The sequence below is a fragment of the Hemibagrus wyckioides genome, linkage group LG26 (genome assembly GCF_019097595.1).
Source record: "Hemibagrus wyckioides isolate EC202008001 linkage group LG26, SWU_Hwy_1.0, whole genome shotgun sequence".
Classification (NCBI taxonomy): Eukaryota; Metazoa; Chordata; class Actinopteri; order Siluriformes; family Bagridae; genus Hemibagrus; species Hemibagrus wyckioides.
This window is the reverse complement of record NC_080735.1, coordinates 4,528,057-4,547,024: the sequence shown is the minus strand read 5'-3', so window position 1 is coordinate 4,547,024 and position 18,968 is coordinate 4,528,057. Positions and strand designations below refer to the sequence as shown.

At 36.9% G+C, this 18,968-nt stretch overlaps 2 protein-coding genes across 2 annotated transcripts; one reads left to right on the top strand and one right to left on the bottom strand.

The window, feature by feature from the left end:
* The first annotated feature begins 641 nt into the window (after nucleotides 1-641).
* Nucleotides 642-10,052, top strand: stk16 (serine/threonine kinase 16). Its single transcript, XM_058380848.1, has 8 exons — nucleotides 642-767; nucleotides 2,967-3,086; nucleotides 3,675-3,894; nucleotides 4,325-4,458; nucleotides 5,117-5,237; nucleotides 5,344-5,439; nucleotides 5,806-5,927; nucleotides 7,418-10,052. Exons 2-8 carry the CDS (start codon nucleotides 3,001-3,003, stop codon nucleotides 7,557-7,559), a joined length of 921 nt encoding a protein of 306 aa, XP_058236831.1. The 5' UTR covers nucleotides 642-767; nucleotides 2,967-3,000; the 3' UTR covers nucleotides 7,560-10,052.
* A 5,314-nt stretch (nucleotides 10,053-15,366) lies between these two features.
* Nucleotides 15,367-18,243, bottom strand: mnx2b (motor neuron and pancreas homeobox 2b). Its single transcript, XM_058379812.1, has 3 exons — nucleotides 17,985-18,243; nucleotides 16,131-16,291; nucleotides 15,367-16,035 (listed from the first exon to the last, which is right to left on the bottom strand). Exons 1-3 carry the CDS (start codon nucleotides 18,241-18,243, stop codon nucleotides 15,736-15,738), a joined length of 720 nt encoding a protein of 239 aa, XP_058235795.1. The 3' UTR covers nucleotides 15,367-15,735.
* Nucleotides 18,244-18,968: the final 725 nt, after the last annotated feature.

Here is an 18,968-nt window from a genome sequence, read left to right as displayed (position 1 = left end):
TCCAGTTTCCTCCAACACCCCAGAATATATGCAGGTAGATGGATTGCCTTCACTAGGTCTGATTGAGTGTGTGAATGAGTTTGCATGTGTGCATGGTGCCCTGTGCTCTGGGATTCCATCCAAGGTGTATTTCCACCTCACATAGTGTTCCTGGTAATGACCTCCCCCACATACACTGCCACACAGACAAGGACAGATGCTGCATTCGACTTAAATGGGAAGTCGGAATTTGGAATCTGGAAGTATTGATTTTTTTTCAAGCTACAAAGTGGGAAAAAAAAAACATTGATGGGTCCATGTGTGTTTTGTTTTATGATAGCAGCGAGCTAGCCAGCCAACTGATGAGTGATGTATACGATATTTGCCTTCTCAAAACAGCAGTCGGTGATACATCATTTGTCACTACTGAACTTTCAGGAAGTTGAGGAAACCATCCCAAGTTCCCTAGTAGGAATTTTATCATATCTAGTAACCAGTAGTGTCTAGAAATGACTAACAGGAGGCGCATTCAATCATTTTACAAACTCAACAGCATATCAGACTCTGAGCTGAGCCCATGACTTGAACCTTTATGTTCGATTAATGCACCTTTAAAAGCACACGACGCTATAAGTATATATAATAAGTACTGAATGGGTTAATCTCGCGCGCGGGCGCACTGAAAGTCAGGGCCACGTCATTCAGTACCCGGAAGTGCGTCGCTGTTGTGTACGCGGAAGTGTCGCTGTAGCAAAGTAGCGGAGGAGGGTCGGAGTCCTTAAATAAAGGTAAGTACCCGTCTTTGCAGATGCGTTTAAAATGTACGACATACTAAATTGTAATTAATGGCGTCTGTCACGAGTAATTGAACTGTCTTATTCAAGTAAATATAAATATATATCTACATATACATATAAATAGTCGTTTTTTTCCGATATTTAGTCTTTAGTGCCACGGTTATGGATTGGGGCCAAAATGTCTGGAAGAACTGGAGTCTTAAAGCTCATGAATAAATCGTTTATATCATATATCATATATTATATTCAGTTTAAGACAGATCATGAGCCATATGTGCATCCCAGCCTCATTAAAGGGTGCGTCCTAATTCGACTTATTCATAATTTGTGGGCTGCGCTTCAATCTGCATATCTCTTCACTAACTAGTGCACTTACACTAATGCTTTCTGTCATTATTAACGCCTTTGCATGGCAAAGGCCTCAATGTTACATAACGTTTGACACAGAGAACAACAGAAAACCAGAATAAACAAAATATTATAAGGATTAAACACTTTATCTTTAAATTGAGCATATGCTATCAATGTGTGTGTTTTTTTAAATTATTATTATTTAACTAAACATCTATACATCCTTTTCTAATATCCCTTGGTTATGTTTAATCTGCTGTTTTTTTAATATTTGTAATAGCGTGGAACCCCTGAAGTTGTTTTGTTCTGTTTTTGTTCAATTGTCAAGACTGAGATTAACACTAACACTGGCACCACTCCGAAATGTGTACAAGTGAACCGCTATTAAATATCATAAATATCATTGGTGACTTTTATTGTTGCTGGAAAAAAAAAAATGTCTAACTGAAACTGGACTTTGTATGTTAATGAAACTGTGAGGAAAAGATGTCTCATTTTTGGGAACTCGATGCTAACTGTGGTTGAAGTTTTGTTAACCATTATTTACGCTACTGAAGTCGTACATTTCTTTTATACAGCACCCATAAATTGTTATTGTTATTAGCTAGCTATTGGCAAAAAAATGCTACTAATCTACTTTCTAGTCATGTTTCTGTTGCAGCTAGTTTAAAACAAAAATGCAATGGCTAGTGCTATAATAGAATTAAGCTAATTTTGTTTGCTTACTGTCAACCTGAGGTGCTCTGGGCTCTTATTCAGCCATTCACCCACTGCAATTTGAAGCTGGTGTGCACAGTCTTAAATAATTTACCTGTTTCTGTTTATTTGTTTCTTTTTACCTGACTGGAAAATTCTTGTCGCCTCAAGCTCAGCTTTCTCAACACAGACGGGTAGTTATTGAAGTCTAGAAAACAGTATTTTAAAGCAAACTGAAATGTTTTAGCTTTTGCTACAGAATGCTAGTTGTATTACCAAATACACGGATCAGGCATAACGTTATGAGCAGTGACAGGTGAAGTGAATAAGACTGATGATCTCCTCATCATGGCACCTGTTAGTGGGTGGGATATGTTAGGCAGCAAGTGAACATTTTGTCCTCAAAGTTGATGTGTTAGAAGCAGGAAAAATGGACAAGAGTAAGGAGTTTGACAAGGGCCAAATTGTGATGGCTAGACCACTGGATCAGAGCATCTCCAAAACTGCAGCTCTTGTGGTGTGTTCCTGGTCTGCAGTGGTCAGTATCTATCAAAAGTGGTCCAAGGAAGGAACAGTGGTGAACCGGCGATAGGGTCATGGGCAGCCAAGGCTCATCGATGACTGACCCATGTGGTCCGATTCAACAGATGAGCTACTGTTGCTCAGATTCCTTAAGAAATTAATGCTGGATCTGATAGAAAGGTGTCAGAAAACACAGTTTGTGATGGGTCAGGTGGTCATAATTATGCCTGTCGGTGTATTTCAGCTTCCAGGTGTCTATTTAAAAAAAAGAAGAAGAATTTGGCACGATAGCTTTTCTAGGATAGCTTTCTTTTTCTTTATCTTTACATTTTCTGAATTTTGCTAGTTCATGTAGCTCAAATGAGGTCCTCAAGGATAAGCTGCTGTCCATTACACAAATGTTACCTCATAGCTTCCTTCAGCTAGTGAACCTAAATGAAACTGCTAGCTTGCTAGTTAAACTGGTGGTATTTATTTGTAATGGTTAATATATTGATAATTACCTGAAACACCAGATTTGTGTTGGATAAATCCATGAACATTTTGTGAAGTGTGGAAGTGTTTCGTTAATTTTTTTTATACATATTATGTCACAAACTGAACTGTGTGTGTGTTTGGCAGTTCTGCTCGATGAGTGAGCGATGCTAGGTCGAGGATGGGACACGCACTGTGTATCTGCTCTCGCAGTTCCATCACCATCGACAACAAGAAATACTACTTCATCCAGAAACTCGACGAGGGGTAAGACAGAACGAAGCTGCTTCATTCCCTGAATTAATTCATCTTCGTTTTTGTAGCCTGGCTTTGAAGGAACACTAAAAGTTGGATTTATTTAGATTTTGAGTTTCAAAACATTTAGCTGAAACTAACTGCAGCCAAAACGTTAAAGTAATCATACATTTGTTTAAATGCGAACGTTTTTAGGTTTTAACCTGCATATAAATGTGGTGGAACTATACAGGAGCTCAGTTTGTGAGGTCACTAGAAAAACGCACTGGTTTTGGTCCAATCATGCTCAAGATAAGAGGATAATGACCTACAGCTAGTTGAGCTGGCTTAGGTTAGCGATGAGCAGATGTTGGTTGCTATGGTAACATTATAGTTTGACTATTTAGCTATGCTTGAATAAATTCTTGGGGGAAAATATTGATGAAGCAAATTGATACTAGAATTCCAAAATTTTAAGATAATTGGCTTTTAACTAGCTAATGTTAGCGATATGTTGCTGTGTGTCATGCATGGCGGAGGGCTTTTTCTATTTTTTTTGCACATCACACAAACTCGTAGATCCTGTTTACTTGTTTAAACTTTCCCACTTTTCTCATTCAGAGGCTTTAGCTACGTGGATCTGGTAGAAGGAGCTCAGGACGGCCGTTTCTACGCTCTGAAACGAATCCTGTGTCATGACCGGGAAGGACGGAAGGAGGCTCAGACGGAGGTGGAGATGCACCGACTGTTCAACCACCCCAACGTCCTGAGTCTGACGGGCTACGCCTTCATGGAGCGTGGAGGAAAGAGCGAGGCCTGGCTCCTCCTGCCCTACATCAGTGTATGCCTTCTTCACCCAAAAGCTTGTAGCTTACTTTAGAGGACATTATACAGGGACAGTGCCACGGTGATCCGAATATTAGTAACAAGAATTTTAGGAAGTACATTAACAGTCTAACTATAAAAATAGGGCTAGTGTGGAGCTGGTTAGGATGATGTTAAATGATAAGTGAAATTTACAGTAATGATAACAACTAAAATGAGTCTGTTAACATATGATACCACAGGAGGTTTATGTGTAATGTTAGCATTAAAGACTAAGGGTGATGCATTAAAAACCAAGAAAAAAAGGTTTTTAAAGTTAGCACTAGTGATTAGCACTTCTACTAGCCTAGATATTCCTAGAATAGTTTGCTGACTAATCGCAGGTCCCTCTAAGGAACGTTTTTTTCATCTAACATGTTGACTTGTACCTGTGTGTCTTCTTGCAGAAAGGAAGCCTATGGTCAGTCCTGGAGAAGCTGAGAGAAAAAGGTAGCTCCATGTCTGAGAGCCGGATCCTACACATCTTCCATGGCATCTGTGAGGGTCTAAAAGCCATCCATGACAAGGGATATGCACACAGGTAGTTTCACACTGTTAGCTACACAGCTAATGTAGTTAAACTAGTTATGAAAGACTACTCACCCAACATCTTCTGTAACTATGTGTGAGACATAGCCAGAAGATTTTACTGGAACTGACTGCTAACTGTGTTGAATTGACCTGTTTTATCTTATTTTTCTATCTTTATAAATTCATTCAAGTTTTCTGACTGAATATAAGCTATGAAGCAAGTGTTTGTAGCCTGCTTAGCTTGCTAACCTGCCTGAGGTCGCTGCTAGCAGGGTAGCTAACTAGGTCACCGACCCTAGACTTATTTATAACTCATAACAGCCGAAGCAGTTTTCCAACAGCATATTAAGGGAATTTGAATAATCTGTGAACATGAACAAAACAAACTTCACCGTCTAGCTGAACGATGACGGCAGCCATCTTGAATAACTGTGCACTGTATGTAGCAGTTTACAGCTAGTAGTCACATTTTAGAACACAAAGGCCCTGCCTTCAGAAATTTCATGGTGGAATTGCAAAAGAAAGCTGGAAATTACGTGAAAAATGTGTTTTATGTCAAGAGGCAACAAGAACATAAACATTTCTGAGGCAAAATAGACCAATTTGGAACCAATTTATGCTAATTTCAGTGTGAAAGCTAATTCATTTCCTCTACCTCTCATGATCAGAGACCTGAAGCCCACGAACGTGCTGCTGGAGGAGAACGACAAGCCGGTGCTGATGGACCTCGGGTCTATGAACAAAGCCCGGATCGAAGTGAAAGGCTCCAGAGAGGCAATGACTGTGCAGGTGGGAGGAGAAATCTTAGATCCTGCTAAATGATTGCATGGTTGTTTGTGTAAAATACATAAAATATTTATTACTTTTCTTTTTCTTATTTTTTTTAATCATTCAGGACTGGGCAGCTCAGAGATGCACCATCTCCTACAGAGCACCTGAGCTTTTCAGTGTGGAGAGCCACTGTATCATTGATGAAAAGACAGATATTTGGGTGAGAAACCTGTGAAGCATACAGCTATGAGGCTAATGGAAGCGACTGGCCACCAATTTAGCATGCTAATTGTTCACATCTTCAATTCATTTAGCACAATAGAGGAAATTCTGGCTATTTTTTCATCATTTTTTTCGAGGTACTGTTATGTTAAAGAAAGTATTTAATCAAGGTACCGATGTAATCGCGTTAGCAAACATTAGAAACTAAACATACACAGTGATGCTAAACTGGTAGCCATAAGCTTTTATTACCTGTTAGCAACATTACCTGTATGAAAAATATCCTGACTCGAATGTCAGGTTTTGAATTTCTAGTTTGTACTGACCCTTCTTCACTTTTGTGTGTGTGTGTGTGTGTTGCCAGTCATTAGGGTGTGTATTGTACAGTATGATGATGCTCGAAGGACCATACGATCTGGTGTTTCAGAAAGGAGACAGCGTCGCTCTGGCTGTCCAAAACCCGGTCGCCATTCCACAACCCTGCAGGTCAGAAATTCTCCTCACTAGTTTCCTGAGCGAATTAACAGAATTAAGAATTAAGAATTAACAGATTCTTTCAGAAATCCCGTCATGTTAGCTGGCTAGCATCAGAAGTCAATATTATGAGTGTTTATTAATTGTACATGTACAAACCCTGTTAGAAACCCTGTCGGATTAGCACATGAATACTAACTACTACTGTGAATGATTTTCAAATCTTGTCATGTTAGCTTGTGCTAGCCAACTAACTAGTATGAACATTCAAGAAGGTTGAAGGTAAGCTCAGAAATCCTGAGAGTTTAGATTATTATTAGCATGAGCAAGCAAGAAAATGAAAGCATTTTTAAAAAGCTTCAAAGTAGTGAAGTTTTCCTGAATCCAGGTCCAGGTCTAAGTAGATAGCTAGCTGGTTTTAGTAGTTAAACATTTAAAACAGTTGTTAAAAATAATCCCAGATATCCTGTCAGGTTAGCTTTTGTTAAACATCTAGCATCAGCACTCATGATTCTGAATTCTTATTTTTTTACTTAATAAAAATTCTTTCAGAAATCCTATCATGTTAGCTAGCTAGCAAATCCTCCTAAAAATCCTGTGATTTAACTGAAAATCTATTAGCCAGCTAATTTTACCTGAATCTTCTCCATTTAGCCGATTAGCATATGATAGCATTGACGCTGAAGATTATGAATGTTAACTAACTTTCCATGTATAAATTCTCTCATAAATCCTGTCCTTTTACCTAGCGATATAGCATCATCAGTGACTATTATGAACGCTTTCAAATGACTTAAACATTCTTTCAGGTTAACGCATGCTAGCTAGATTTAGCAGTGAAGATTATGAAAATTTATGAATGACAAATCCTGTCAGGGTTCCCTTATGTTATGTTAGCATTAGCAGTAAAAATTAATGTTTATTATTTTTTCATATGTATAAATCCTCTCAGAAATCCTGTCACAGTAAAGATTGTAAAATTGTATTTATTTTTATATTGTGAATTCTCTTAGCTAGCTAGTGTTAGCATTTAAGATGAACGTTTATGAATTATTTAATGATTTCATAATTTTGATGTTTAATAATTCTGATGTTTAAGTCATGTTGACTAGTGTCACCAGCAAAAATTCTTAAATCTTAATACTATTTAGTAGTTTTATTTTAGGTAGGTTTCTCGCCTACCATGCGGAAGGCCCGGGTTCGATTCCCAGCCAGTGCCCAAACCCCAGCCACTGGATGCAGTGCCGGTCCCAAGCCCGGATAAAAATGGGAGGGTTGCGTCAGAAAGGGCACCCAGCGTAAAACCTGTGCCAAGTTGTTGGGCGGACCAGTTGGTCCGCTGTGGTCGCCCCTCACTCATGTAGGGAGCAGCCAAAAGATCGACAACATAATAAAAAATAATAAATTCTATTAGCCCAGTGTAGTAAAAGCTCAATAAGTGAAATTAGCTTGGCTGCCTTTATGCTAATCAGCCTAATTTAGCCCTTTTGGCCCTGTAACAGCTACTCTGAAGGACTGCAGACACTGCTGAGCTCCATCATGGTGACGAACCCTCAGGAGAGGCCCAACATCGACTGGGTGCTCGAACGAGTCAAAAACCTCCAGAGCTCCGACGGAGGAGCGATCGAAACCGACAGAGTATGACGAATAGAGCATGAGTTTTATCTTCTATCTAGACTGTCTTTTTACCTCAGTAAATTGTTAATACATACTCCAAACACACACACAAACACCTACGTCAGCCATGATGAAGGACGTCACTGATTGCGTAGAAGATTTTACCTGACAAATTTGGATTTTCAGTGTTATGTTAGCCTTAAAGCTAATAACTTTTCTGTCCCTGTGGTAACAAGGGGCGGAGCTTAAGCTAAATTTGATCAGCCAATCCCAGACCAGACCATGTGACATCGCCACTAGCCTTTTCTTTCACTCATTTTTTTTGACTCAATGTACTGCTTAGCATAAAATAATAGTTTAGCATTTTGAGCTAGCGCAAGCTAACTATTATGCTGTGTAATTTGCTAGAAACTAGTTTAAATTTGGTTTATTATTACATCCTTTACTTTAGACAGAGAACCACGGGTGCTAGCAAGCTGATTAAAATGAGTTAGGTGTTGCATTTTGTGGTTAAGATTAATAGCTAGCTAACTTTATATTAACTTTTATGCATAAGTATATATAGGTATTATAGAATAAGGCATAACTAGAGGTCAAATTTATGTAGCTAGCTAGTTTTGTTAACAAGCTAGCCATTTTATTATATCTTTGCTAGTAAGCTTATTAAAAGTAGGCTAGTTTTTTTTTTTATATTTGATCACTACATGCAGTATTTTATGCTAAACTGTACATCGAGCTACAATAAAGATAATTAAGAGAAAAGATTGTTAAATCGTATTCTGGAAATTTCAGTATGTATTCTCATTTTTATTCGTAGAATAGTAGGTTAAGTTTACGAAGTAAGTGCATAAAAAGTAACAGTTATAGTGTGTATTTATGGAAGACGAGCCTGGCTTTTGTGAAGTTTTATTACAACAATGCGTCTAATGAGGCCAGTGGACATTCGCCATGTTTGCAAACATCAGTGCTGTCAATCCAGGACTGGAATCATAGGACATATTGTGTAGTTGTGCACCAAGGAGTCCTGCCCCTTCAACTGTAATGGAAAATTTGATATTATATTTAGCTAGAATTGTCAACATTAGCTATATTTATCACATAAATATGAAAAATGGACCTTTTTCCCACTTTTTTTTAAATTTTCCATCCCCTTTCAACATTCCTCATCAGAGTTGTCAGGTCTGATACCATGATATCTTTAATATACTGTCCCTTCTCTAGTGTGCGATGATCGACAGTACAGGTGCAGTATTAATTCATAAACACTGCTGATACTTCATTACATCTTTCTCCAAAGTTATAGTAATTCTCAAAAGTTTTATACACCGATCAGGCACAACATTATGACCACTGAGAGGTGCTGTGAATAAGACTGATGATCTCCTCATCATGGCACCTGTTAGTGGGTGGGATATATTAGGCAGCAAGTGAACATTTTGTCCTCAAAGTTGATGTGTTAGAAGCAGGAAAAATGGACACGCGTAAGGATTTGAGGGAGTTTGACAAGGGCCAAATTGTGATGGCTAGACCACTGGATCAGAGCATCTCCAAAACTGCAGCTCTTGTGGGCTGTTCCTGGTCTGCAGTGGTCAGTATCTATCAAAATTATCCTTCAAGTACTGTAAGTCTTTTAAGTTGCAACTTACAGGACTTAAATGATCTGCTGCTAACATCTTGGTGCCAGATACCACAGCACACCTTTAGAGATCTAGTGGAGTCCATGCCTTGACGGGTCAGGGCTGTTTCGGCAGCAAAAGCAACATTAGGCAGGTGGTCATAATGTTATGCCTGATCGGTGTATAACCTGATGATCTCCACCACTTTCAAATGTTCTCATCAGGCCACTTTTCTGAATAAAATTAGCTTCATAAGGGGAAGAAGCTAATAGATGATGAAAAGGTGTGGCTGTTGCTGCTTAAAAAAAAGCAATGAAAACGATGGTACTGCTTATTATTTAGGTAGATATTTTCTAAATGAAATTAGTAAGTAATGACTTCCAAAAATACAATAAAATGAAAAAAAAAAAAATCTGTTTAATTTTATATTGCTCAACCACTTTGGGCTCCTACAGCTCTACTTTGTAACATTATTTATTACCGCAAGATTATTTACAGGATTTTGTTAAAGGTTGAAGCTAATTTAAACTGCTACGTTCCATGTTTTTCTTATATTAAGGTAAGCTACTGTTGCATAGTAATCAATTACTCCTCAGTCAGAGAATGACTGCTGGGGATGTAGTATAATATCCCTGATAACATTTGTTGTGGTGCGAGTCATTTTCATTGTGTAACTAAATCTCAGCATATGCACACTTAGATTTGGGACCTGTGTGTTACTTTTGTCATTTTATTCTTAATTTGTTTTGTTCTCAAAGCTTGATGTTTCACTGACAAGGTAAATTTGGTTTTACAAGGTCATATTGTATGTTATTTAATTTGTATATATTTCAAACAGAGAATCACGTCTGTAAATATATTGTGTTTTTATTTCACAATGATTAAAAATATTTCATGCTTTCAACTCTGATCGTTTTTTTCTCTTTTGTTATCATTAAAAGCTATTAAATTTTTTGAATCAGGATTCATCAGTACTGAATGTGACCAGAAGAGGGCGCTGGAGCACTCGGGAAATCTGCTTTACACTTCAAGAATCTCTTGCACTAGTGTAAAATGTGGAAAATGTTTCATGAACATTCGAAATTTAATTAAATCATTGTGTGCGTAATTTACATACATACTACACAATCATTATATCCCAAAATGCACATTACAACATTCAACAATTACAAACGATCAACTCCAATTTTCTTGTTTTCATGATTCCTTCTGCTACGCTATATTGCCAAAGGTTTTGGGACACCCCTCCAAATCATTGAATTCAGGGGTTGGGCTCAATCCCTTAGTTCCAGCTTCAGCATACCAAGACATTTTGGACAATTTCATGCTCCCAACTTTGTGGGAACAGTTTGGGGATGACCCCTTCCTGTTCCAACATGACTGCACACCAGTGCACAAAGCGAGGTCCATAAAGACATGGATGAGCGAGTTTGATGTGGAGGAACTCGAATGGCTCGAATGAGTCCTGACCTCAACCTGATAGAACACCTTTGGGATGAATTAGAGCAGAGACTGTGAGCCAGACCTTCTCGTCCAACATCAGTGTCTGACCTCATCGATGCGTTTCTAGAGGAATGATCAGAAATTCCCATAAATACACTCCTAAGCCTTGTGGAAAGCCTTCCTAGAAAAGTTGAAGCTATTATAGCTGTAAAGGGCAGGACAACTCCATATTACATTCATGTGCATGTAAAGGCAGACGTCCCAATTTTGGCCTGGCTCACAGTCTCTGCTCTAATTCATCCCAAAGGTGTTCTATTGGGTGGAGGTCAGGACTCTGTGCAGGTCAGTCAAGTTCCTTGCTTTGTGCACTGGTGTGCAGTCATGTTGGAACAGGTAGGGGTCATCCCCAAACTGTGGCCACAAAATTTAGAGCATGAAATTGTCAAAATGTCCCGGCATTGAAAAACAACAACCTAAATTCAATGATTTGGAGGGGTGTTGCCAAACATTTGGCAATATATTGTGTATATAAAAATGCTAGATATAAAAGTTGTTTAGCCATGACAAGAACATCTAATTGATGCTACGTTAAACACTCAAAATTGTCTTGTACACCAGTATTAAATTCTGGCTAAGCAATAATTTGTGTAAATTGTTCATCTGAAATAATTCAGAACATTTTTTGGATTATGTGCCAGAACTGGGAGTTTTATGGTGGACAGATAAGCTAAACGTTTGAGAATGTAACTGTTCACAGATAAAAACTACAACTTTGTAAATTGCTGTGGAGATACATTGTTGTTTATCTGTAGTTAAAGGTTCCTCATAGCTAAAGACTAAAATCTAGCTAATGTTTACATCTACACACACTCCTAGCGAGCTAATAGGAGGTAATATTAAACACCAAAGCTAGCTTTCTGCTTCTTGACTGATCCATAGATGTGATCTATATAACTATCTTGTGTTATTTATCATTTCTATTGTCGTTTAGTCTGTAAAACAGTCTCTCTCACACAGTATATTGTCTTTCTATATTTATGCACGATGATATCTGTAACACACACAAACACACACACTCTGATTAGCATTTCACCCTGTGAGTTAAGGGTTAAGGCCTTCTAAAGTTATTGTTCATTATGCAGAAACCGTCTTTATGGTCATCTGTCTTTATGTCCTCCATGTGTGTGTGGTGGTAATGTCATACAATAAGGTCAAGTCGTTTTTTTCTGGCTGAAACACACCAATTTGTAAATGCAGCCATTTTGGTAAATAAAAGGTGCAGCATATCGATGCTAATTACAGTAATGTGAGGGACAACAAATAAAAATAAAAGACTTTATTAGTATGTAGTATAATTTAATCTGGTAAAATATCGTATTTTTACCAAACACAAAGAAACATAAGAAAGTAATAAATTAAGTTACATGAAATATGAAGTAGTATAAAAACAAATTGAACCAAAATGACACATAAGATACCAAAGTATTCCTACATATTTTTTGTACTGTAGTTACATGCTAATATTAGATTTTCTGATGTATTTTCTCTTCCCCTGGTCCCATGGCCGAGTCTAAAAGATCACTTTGTCAACACATTTCATTAGCTTGAGCTCCATTGTTCATACATTTATATGCTAAGCATCCTTGCTAGCACTGAGAGAGAAAAAGCCCTGCCTTCTCAATACACTTTATCACCTCAAAACTTGGGCCTTTTTTTCAATACGGGTGTAAAATACAACCTTGTGACACTCTTTTTTTTTTTTCTACCACCCCATTAGCTTAAGTGACACGACCAGGCTGAGGCAAAATCTCGAGCAATATGGGCGATTACTTTAAAACATCCCGCAATCTGTTCATATTCCCGTAACGACGCCGCCATTTCAGCTGATTGATTAAACTACAGGGTGTAAAGGTGTCATGTGCTCGCCAGATTTATATGCAGAGAAGCCTGTTTATTCGTTTTAACCAAGAAACGAAGCCTTGTTTGAGTAAATCCGTGAGTGATATACAGTCTGGATAACATTATTGCGTTTTTACTGTGTGCTTCAGCTCTTCTGTCACGATGACTTTTAATATGGCTGTGAAAAGTGCAGGACAAAATTCTAGCCATGTTTCAAGCAAATATTAACGCTTTGTTAATATATGTGCAACATACAAGCTAATCCCAGGTTTATAGAACAAGACATGACAAGCAAAAAAGAAATATGACCATAATAATAATAATAATAATAATAATTAATTAATATTTAAAAAAAACATTTTGATGGAAAAAAAAACAAAATAATAAAAATAATTATAATAAAATGCTGTTTAAAAAAGACAACATGCCAAAACAAAAAAGCAGCTTTACCACGACCTAAAAAAATGAATCCTGAATATAGTAAAGATCTAAACAAAGTATATTAAAGAAAATGATTTTTAAAATGATTTCAATGAGCAAGTCTAAACTTTATAATCATGTACTATCATGTATGGCTTACATTTACACAAAAGTGCTGTGATGTAATGCTACATAATCCATGCTAGAACAATGGATAGAATCTTCTTTTAAATATCTTTCTGTTGTACTAAAAACATTTTTTAAGTATTCCTTAAGCACAGTAATATAATACTGGACTGGATTTGGATTCAAGCTGCAATGGGGAGAAAAAACGTGGATGATTTCATGTCTGTTTTTTTGTTAGCAACAAGCTAGCCAGCTAACTGTGATGAGTGAAGTAGATTTTCCTCCTCAAAACTGCGGTCAGTCCGTCTTACAGATTTAACAAGGAAATATGTCTGTTTGTAGATTGATCTAAGTCAAACATTACTAAATAAGGTAAGAAGTGCTGCTTTGTTTATCACTGTGGAAATTTGGTTAGCGGTTGCTGCTAAGTTTAATTTCATTCATGCAGTGTGTTTTTGTAGTGATTTACCAACACTTCTCAGGTAAATGATGATGTTTTCACATTTATACCTATATCCTAGCTAGCTAAATCATTAGCCTTGGTGAGTAGCTGGCTTATGCTTGGCATCCATATTTCCCAGTAGCATAGCAACATTTTTTTCCACAGGAAGTTTTCTGCTAGGAAATTAAATAAGGATCATTACACGTCAGCAAATCAGCTACTCAACACACAAGCTAGCTCCCACTTAACTCCTGGCCTTTGACGAGTCAGATTTAATGAGCCCAACTTTGCATTTAATCACTATATAAACATGGCGCCATGGCCTCCATGCCGGAGAAGTTATACTGTGTCTCGTCGTGTCCTGATTTTTAATTATCACCCTCTTACATGGACTGGTCATGTTTTTATTTGTCCTGCAGATGAAATGGACTGTGTGACATCACCATCATCGGGGGCCAACAATCTTTATTTCCCCTTCGTTAACTTAATCATCGGATCATCTGTAAAAGGCGACGGAAGTAATTCATATTTGAGAGGAGCACTCGTAAACAACGTAAATAACAGTTTTATTGTGCGCCACCGTTTTCTGTCTGTTCTTTAGCATGCTAATCAGGCTAGGTATTCACAGGACAGATCATGAGAGAAGTGGAGGGAGGGGATGGAAATATTTTCCTTTAAAGGTTTTGATTTACATTCGATTCTCATGTCTCAGTTGTCCGGGTTAAGAAACAACCTTGAAATCTAGACTCTTCTTCACTTGTTGCTATTTATTTGAGGTATTGACACTCAAGGTCATTGTACAATGAGAGACAGATTTTCCCCTTATTATAATAACTGTGGTTGGGTTGTTATGCTAATTATTTACCAATATGACCAAATGCTGCTAGCTAGCTAGCACGCTAGTTGATTAGAAGTGATCTAGTTAGCAACATCTAAATGCAACAAAATTTGTCCTACCTTTATATGTAGTTTTGTATCATCCAAGTTGTCTGCTAGCATGCTAGCTAACCCACAAAACTTTGATAACACGAATTCATACTTGTGTATGACCATATAAAAGAGACCTCACACAAGGTTTTACAAAATGATTCTGTTTAATTTCACGTTATTTACAACTTTTAGGTCATTGTACAGCCAATAAACTATGACGTTGCTGTGTAGTTTCGGTTGATCATGAGCTTGGACTAAACATAGCTTAGCTAATTTTTCATAGCGTAACTATAATACTGTGTAATTAAAACTGGTGATATGTTGTGTTTAAGAAATGATGTTACATGATGAAATTCTTCTGTCCTGATTTTAAATATTCCATGATTCATTTCAGAATTTGAAATGTTTTCATAGACCTGCTGCTGATTGTGTAAACATTAGCATTAGCACATATCGTGTAGCATTTTTAAAGCTCTGCTTGAGTAAATTAACAAGGAAATCTAAATCTTTAGACATCATGAAAAATGTAGAAAAATGTAAGAATGAGAAACAAAAACAAAACACACATATAGCTAACACAGCCTATACTGACAGGATCATATTAATAGCTCTAGCTAGCTGGCTAACAAAAAAGAAAATCTAGTTCTTAGACGTAGCTTTTAGTTAGCTTAAGCTTAGCTTAGCAGACAATATTCGTACCGGTATTTTAAAATTGATCTGAACTAGATTTTGGTTTTCATATTCTGCTTCTGATTTTGTGATCTGTGTTACTGTGTATTGTTGTGTTTTAAAATTTGCTTTCTGTTTTTTTTTTGTATTGTTGCATTTCTGTATTTGCTGTCGTGGTTTTGCTGTTGTGTTACTGTTTATGTTGTTGTTTCTGATATTTTGTTTTATGCTTTTCCCAATTTGGTGCTGTGTTTTTGCATTTTGTCGTGATTTTTTTTATCTAAATTTGCTGTTTTATGTTTTCTGATTTTGTCTTTCTTTGGTGCTACAATTTTGCTTTGTTAATGTATAAATGTAGTAGTTGGTGGAAATAAATCAGACTACTAAAGACTGGTGATAAATAATGTGTGTTCAGTAGGATATTTAGTTAAATGATGTTGTTTGGTGTTTGGGGTGAAGCCTGTATTAGAACTGAGAACTCTAAAGGCTACATTTAGTGTTTGGTTAGTGTTCAGGACTCAGGTGTAACATTAAAATCAGTTCAGTATTTCACAGTAGTTTAAGCCAGGATGCTAAAAAAGCACTGCTCATCACATCACCTCCACGATTCTGAGCAAACAGACTCATCCTTGTCTCTGACTGGTTCCTTATCTCCTCCTTATAACCCCACCCCCTTTTTTCTCATGTCATCCACGTCGTCATCAGAAGCGTATCGGATATCAACGTCCTTCTGCAAAAAGTCAGAGTGTTGTGTGTCCATGTTAAATTCCTTTTTGTCATCCACCTCTTCTTCTTCTTCTTCTTCTTCTTCTCCATCCTGTTTCCCAAGCCCCGCCCTCTGAGGCTCAGATGCTGAATTCTCATTGGTTGATTTGTTCTCTCGGGCCGCTTCCACTTGTTCCTTGGATTTACGGCTCCGTTTCCACTTCATCCTGCGGTTCTGGAACCAAATCTTCACCTACACACACACATAGAGAAGTTCAAGATCTGAAAACTTTTTAGATATTTGTAAATTCCTTTTTTTTTTTTTAGCATTAACAAATATACACAAACCTGTGTCTCTGTTAGCATAAGCGACGTGGCAACTTCGAAGCGTTTGGGCCGTGAGAGATATTTGTTGAGTTTAAACTGGTTCTCCAGCTCGAGCAGCTGCTGGCTGGTGAATGCTGTGCGTGGCCTCCGACATTTTCCCATCAACCCCGGCTGAGGAGATGCTGCAAACAAACAGACTGATTTATAGTTTTACTACAACATTATACTGTATACTATAATAACACTGAATGCACTACAGTGCTGCTGAATTCTAGATTCTGACTGGTCAGAGAGTGTTCATGAATCCTTTTTAACACATCATACAGTGTTTATTACAAATGATTTATTACTTTTTATTATGTTATTACTATATTATATAGAGGTGCGTTTAGACACAAAACAGAAACGTGCATTCTGAAATGAAAGAAGAAAAAGGAAAGAAAATTTCTACATTATAATTAAAGAAAATCACTGTCATGATGATGATGATGATGATGGTGGTGGTTTAACAAGCAGCAAATGAGTGAAACCTAATAACAGATTAAACGACTGCTGAAATTTACCTCCAGATTATTTCCTTATAATTATTACATCTAAGATGTCCAGGATGTCTCTCTCTCTCTCTCTCTCTCTCTCTCTGATGTGATGGCTATAAACACCATTAACTTAATGAAAACTCTATGTTCACACACACACACACACACACACACACACATGTAAATTTCCCATTGGGATGAATAAAGTACCTATCTATCTATCTATCTATCTATCTATCTATCTATCTATCTATCTATCTATCTATCTATCTATCTATCTACACACACCATTGTTTACTGTCAAATAAATAAGTCTGATTTTAAGATTATTCCTATATATTATTTTTATATTTTTTTTATTATATATATATTATTTTTCATATATTATTATTTTTGTTTTTTTCATTTTAGTAAATTATCTATGTAATTCTACAACCCAGCCATGTAAACACTTTTCTATTAACTTGCTTAGATTCCTTGACCTATTTCAATTCTACTCATATTTATCATTTGTGTAAGAGAAACACAAAAAAATAATACTTTTATACATTTTTTAACTTGTTTTTTGTTTGTGTTTCAGACTGTAAACACACTTATAATTTTTTTAATGATTATTATTGTTTACTTTTGATTCACTTTTCTTGTTCATTTTTTTTCTATATAATGGATTTTGCCCTTTTTTTAACTTGTCTAATTGTAGATTTGCTCATGTGATTTAAATCAAATAATTTACTCTGTAATGCATGTATTTTTTTTTTGTAAATATCACTGATTCTTTTTTTAATTAAAATGAGTATTAGCTGCATGATTTCACCTTCAATTTGAGCTGAAACGGAATGAATAAAGTGCTGTAGATTAAATTAAAAATAATCTTTAATAAAAATAAAAAGTTGAATGATGTCCTGCAGAATTCTGAGGTGATTTCCAAAGAATTTTAAATATATATAGTACTATAAACAAAGTACAAAACAAAATTAAAATGCAATAAAATTAGATAAAACAATTTAACTGATTTTGTGGCCTACAGATAAATCCAGAGGTTAAAATAATGTTTAAACAAACAAATAAATAAATTCTTTTAAAGATAATCTTAAAACTTTACCACAAAACCTCTAAAAACATGGAAATAAATTGCAAATAATCTCCTTTCAGAATTTGTCAAATTAAATAAAAAATAAACAATGTATAAACAATGTCTACAGCCACAAGGGGAATAAATAATGAGATTAAAAATATAAAAAACGAAATAAATAAAATAACAAGCAAACAAGCAAAACAAAACAATAACGTAAATAAAATTAAATAAAAAAACAAACAAACAAAAAAACAGTAAACAGACCGGTGTATGGGTGGAGTCGCGGTAGAAGCAGGCTCGCGCGGATCCACGGCTCGTATGCGGGGCTGAAGTGCGGGATTCCGGTGTAGTGAAGCGCGGGCACTGCGGGGAACAGCGGCGCGCTCGAGTACACAACCGGGGAGGGCACGGGGAGAGGACCCACGCGCGCCCCCAGACCCGAGAGAGCACTTGGGGGCGGAGCCTCACACGGAGCGCGCTCTCTTAGCAGATCCTCGATTCGGAAGTTCTTGGATTTCTCCATGGAGACGGAATTTCAAGCGGAAGAAAACCTTTGGGTTGAGCAGAGGGTGCATAAGAAATGCACTAAAATGTCGGATTCACGCCTTTTTATATTTCACGGAAATAAAAGGATCTTCACTTCACATCTCCGTTCCGTTTATTCCATTGAATTCCAACTCCCAAAAATTAAAGTTAAAAATAAAACAAATAGTAATAATAATATTAATTATAAATGCTAAGTTCCAAGCTGAGTTTCTGCAGCTGCTTTTCCCGTCACCGCGTTTCCCTCTGAAGGCGTGAGAAACTTTGCCATCCCGCTTTGCGCAACTCATTTACATAACCGCTATACGATTGGCTTAGAGCAGCAGATAGGTTTCTAATTAACCAATCAAATCCTCGCACCTGGGTGCGCGTTCAGCTGTGTGGAGACAGAGTGTATACAGAATAGAAAAGGTCCCGCGCTTAGGATTCGACTGCATGAGGTCCTGAGGATATGATTTCTATTCTAGATAAAAGATAAATATCCTCTCTCTCTCTCTCTTTCTCTCTCTCTCTCTCTTACACACTCTCTCTCTCTCTCTCTCTCTCACACACACACACACACACACATATTGTTGTTGTTGTTGTTGTTGTTTTTCTGGGTTTCTTAGGTTTCATCGCATCTCATTTCCACCATGTGCACAATGTGCTCCAAAAAGTATAACCTACATAAGAGCAAAATGACTTTTATTATTATTATTATTATTA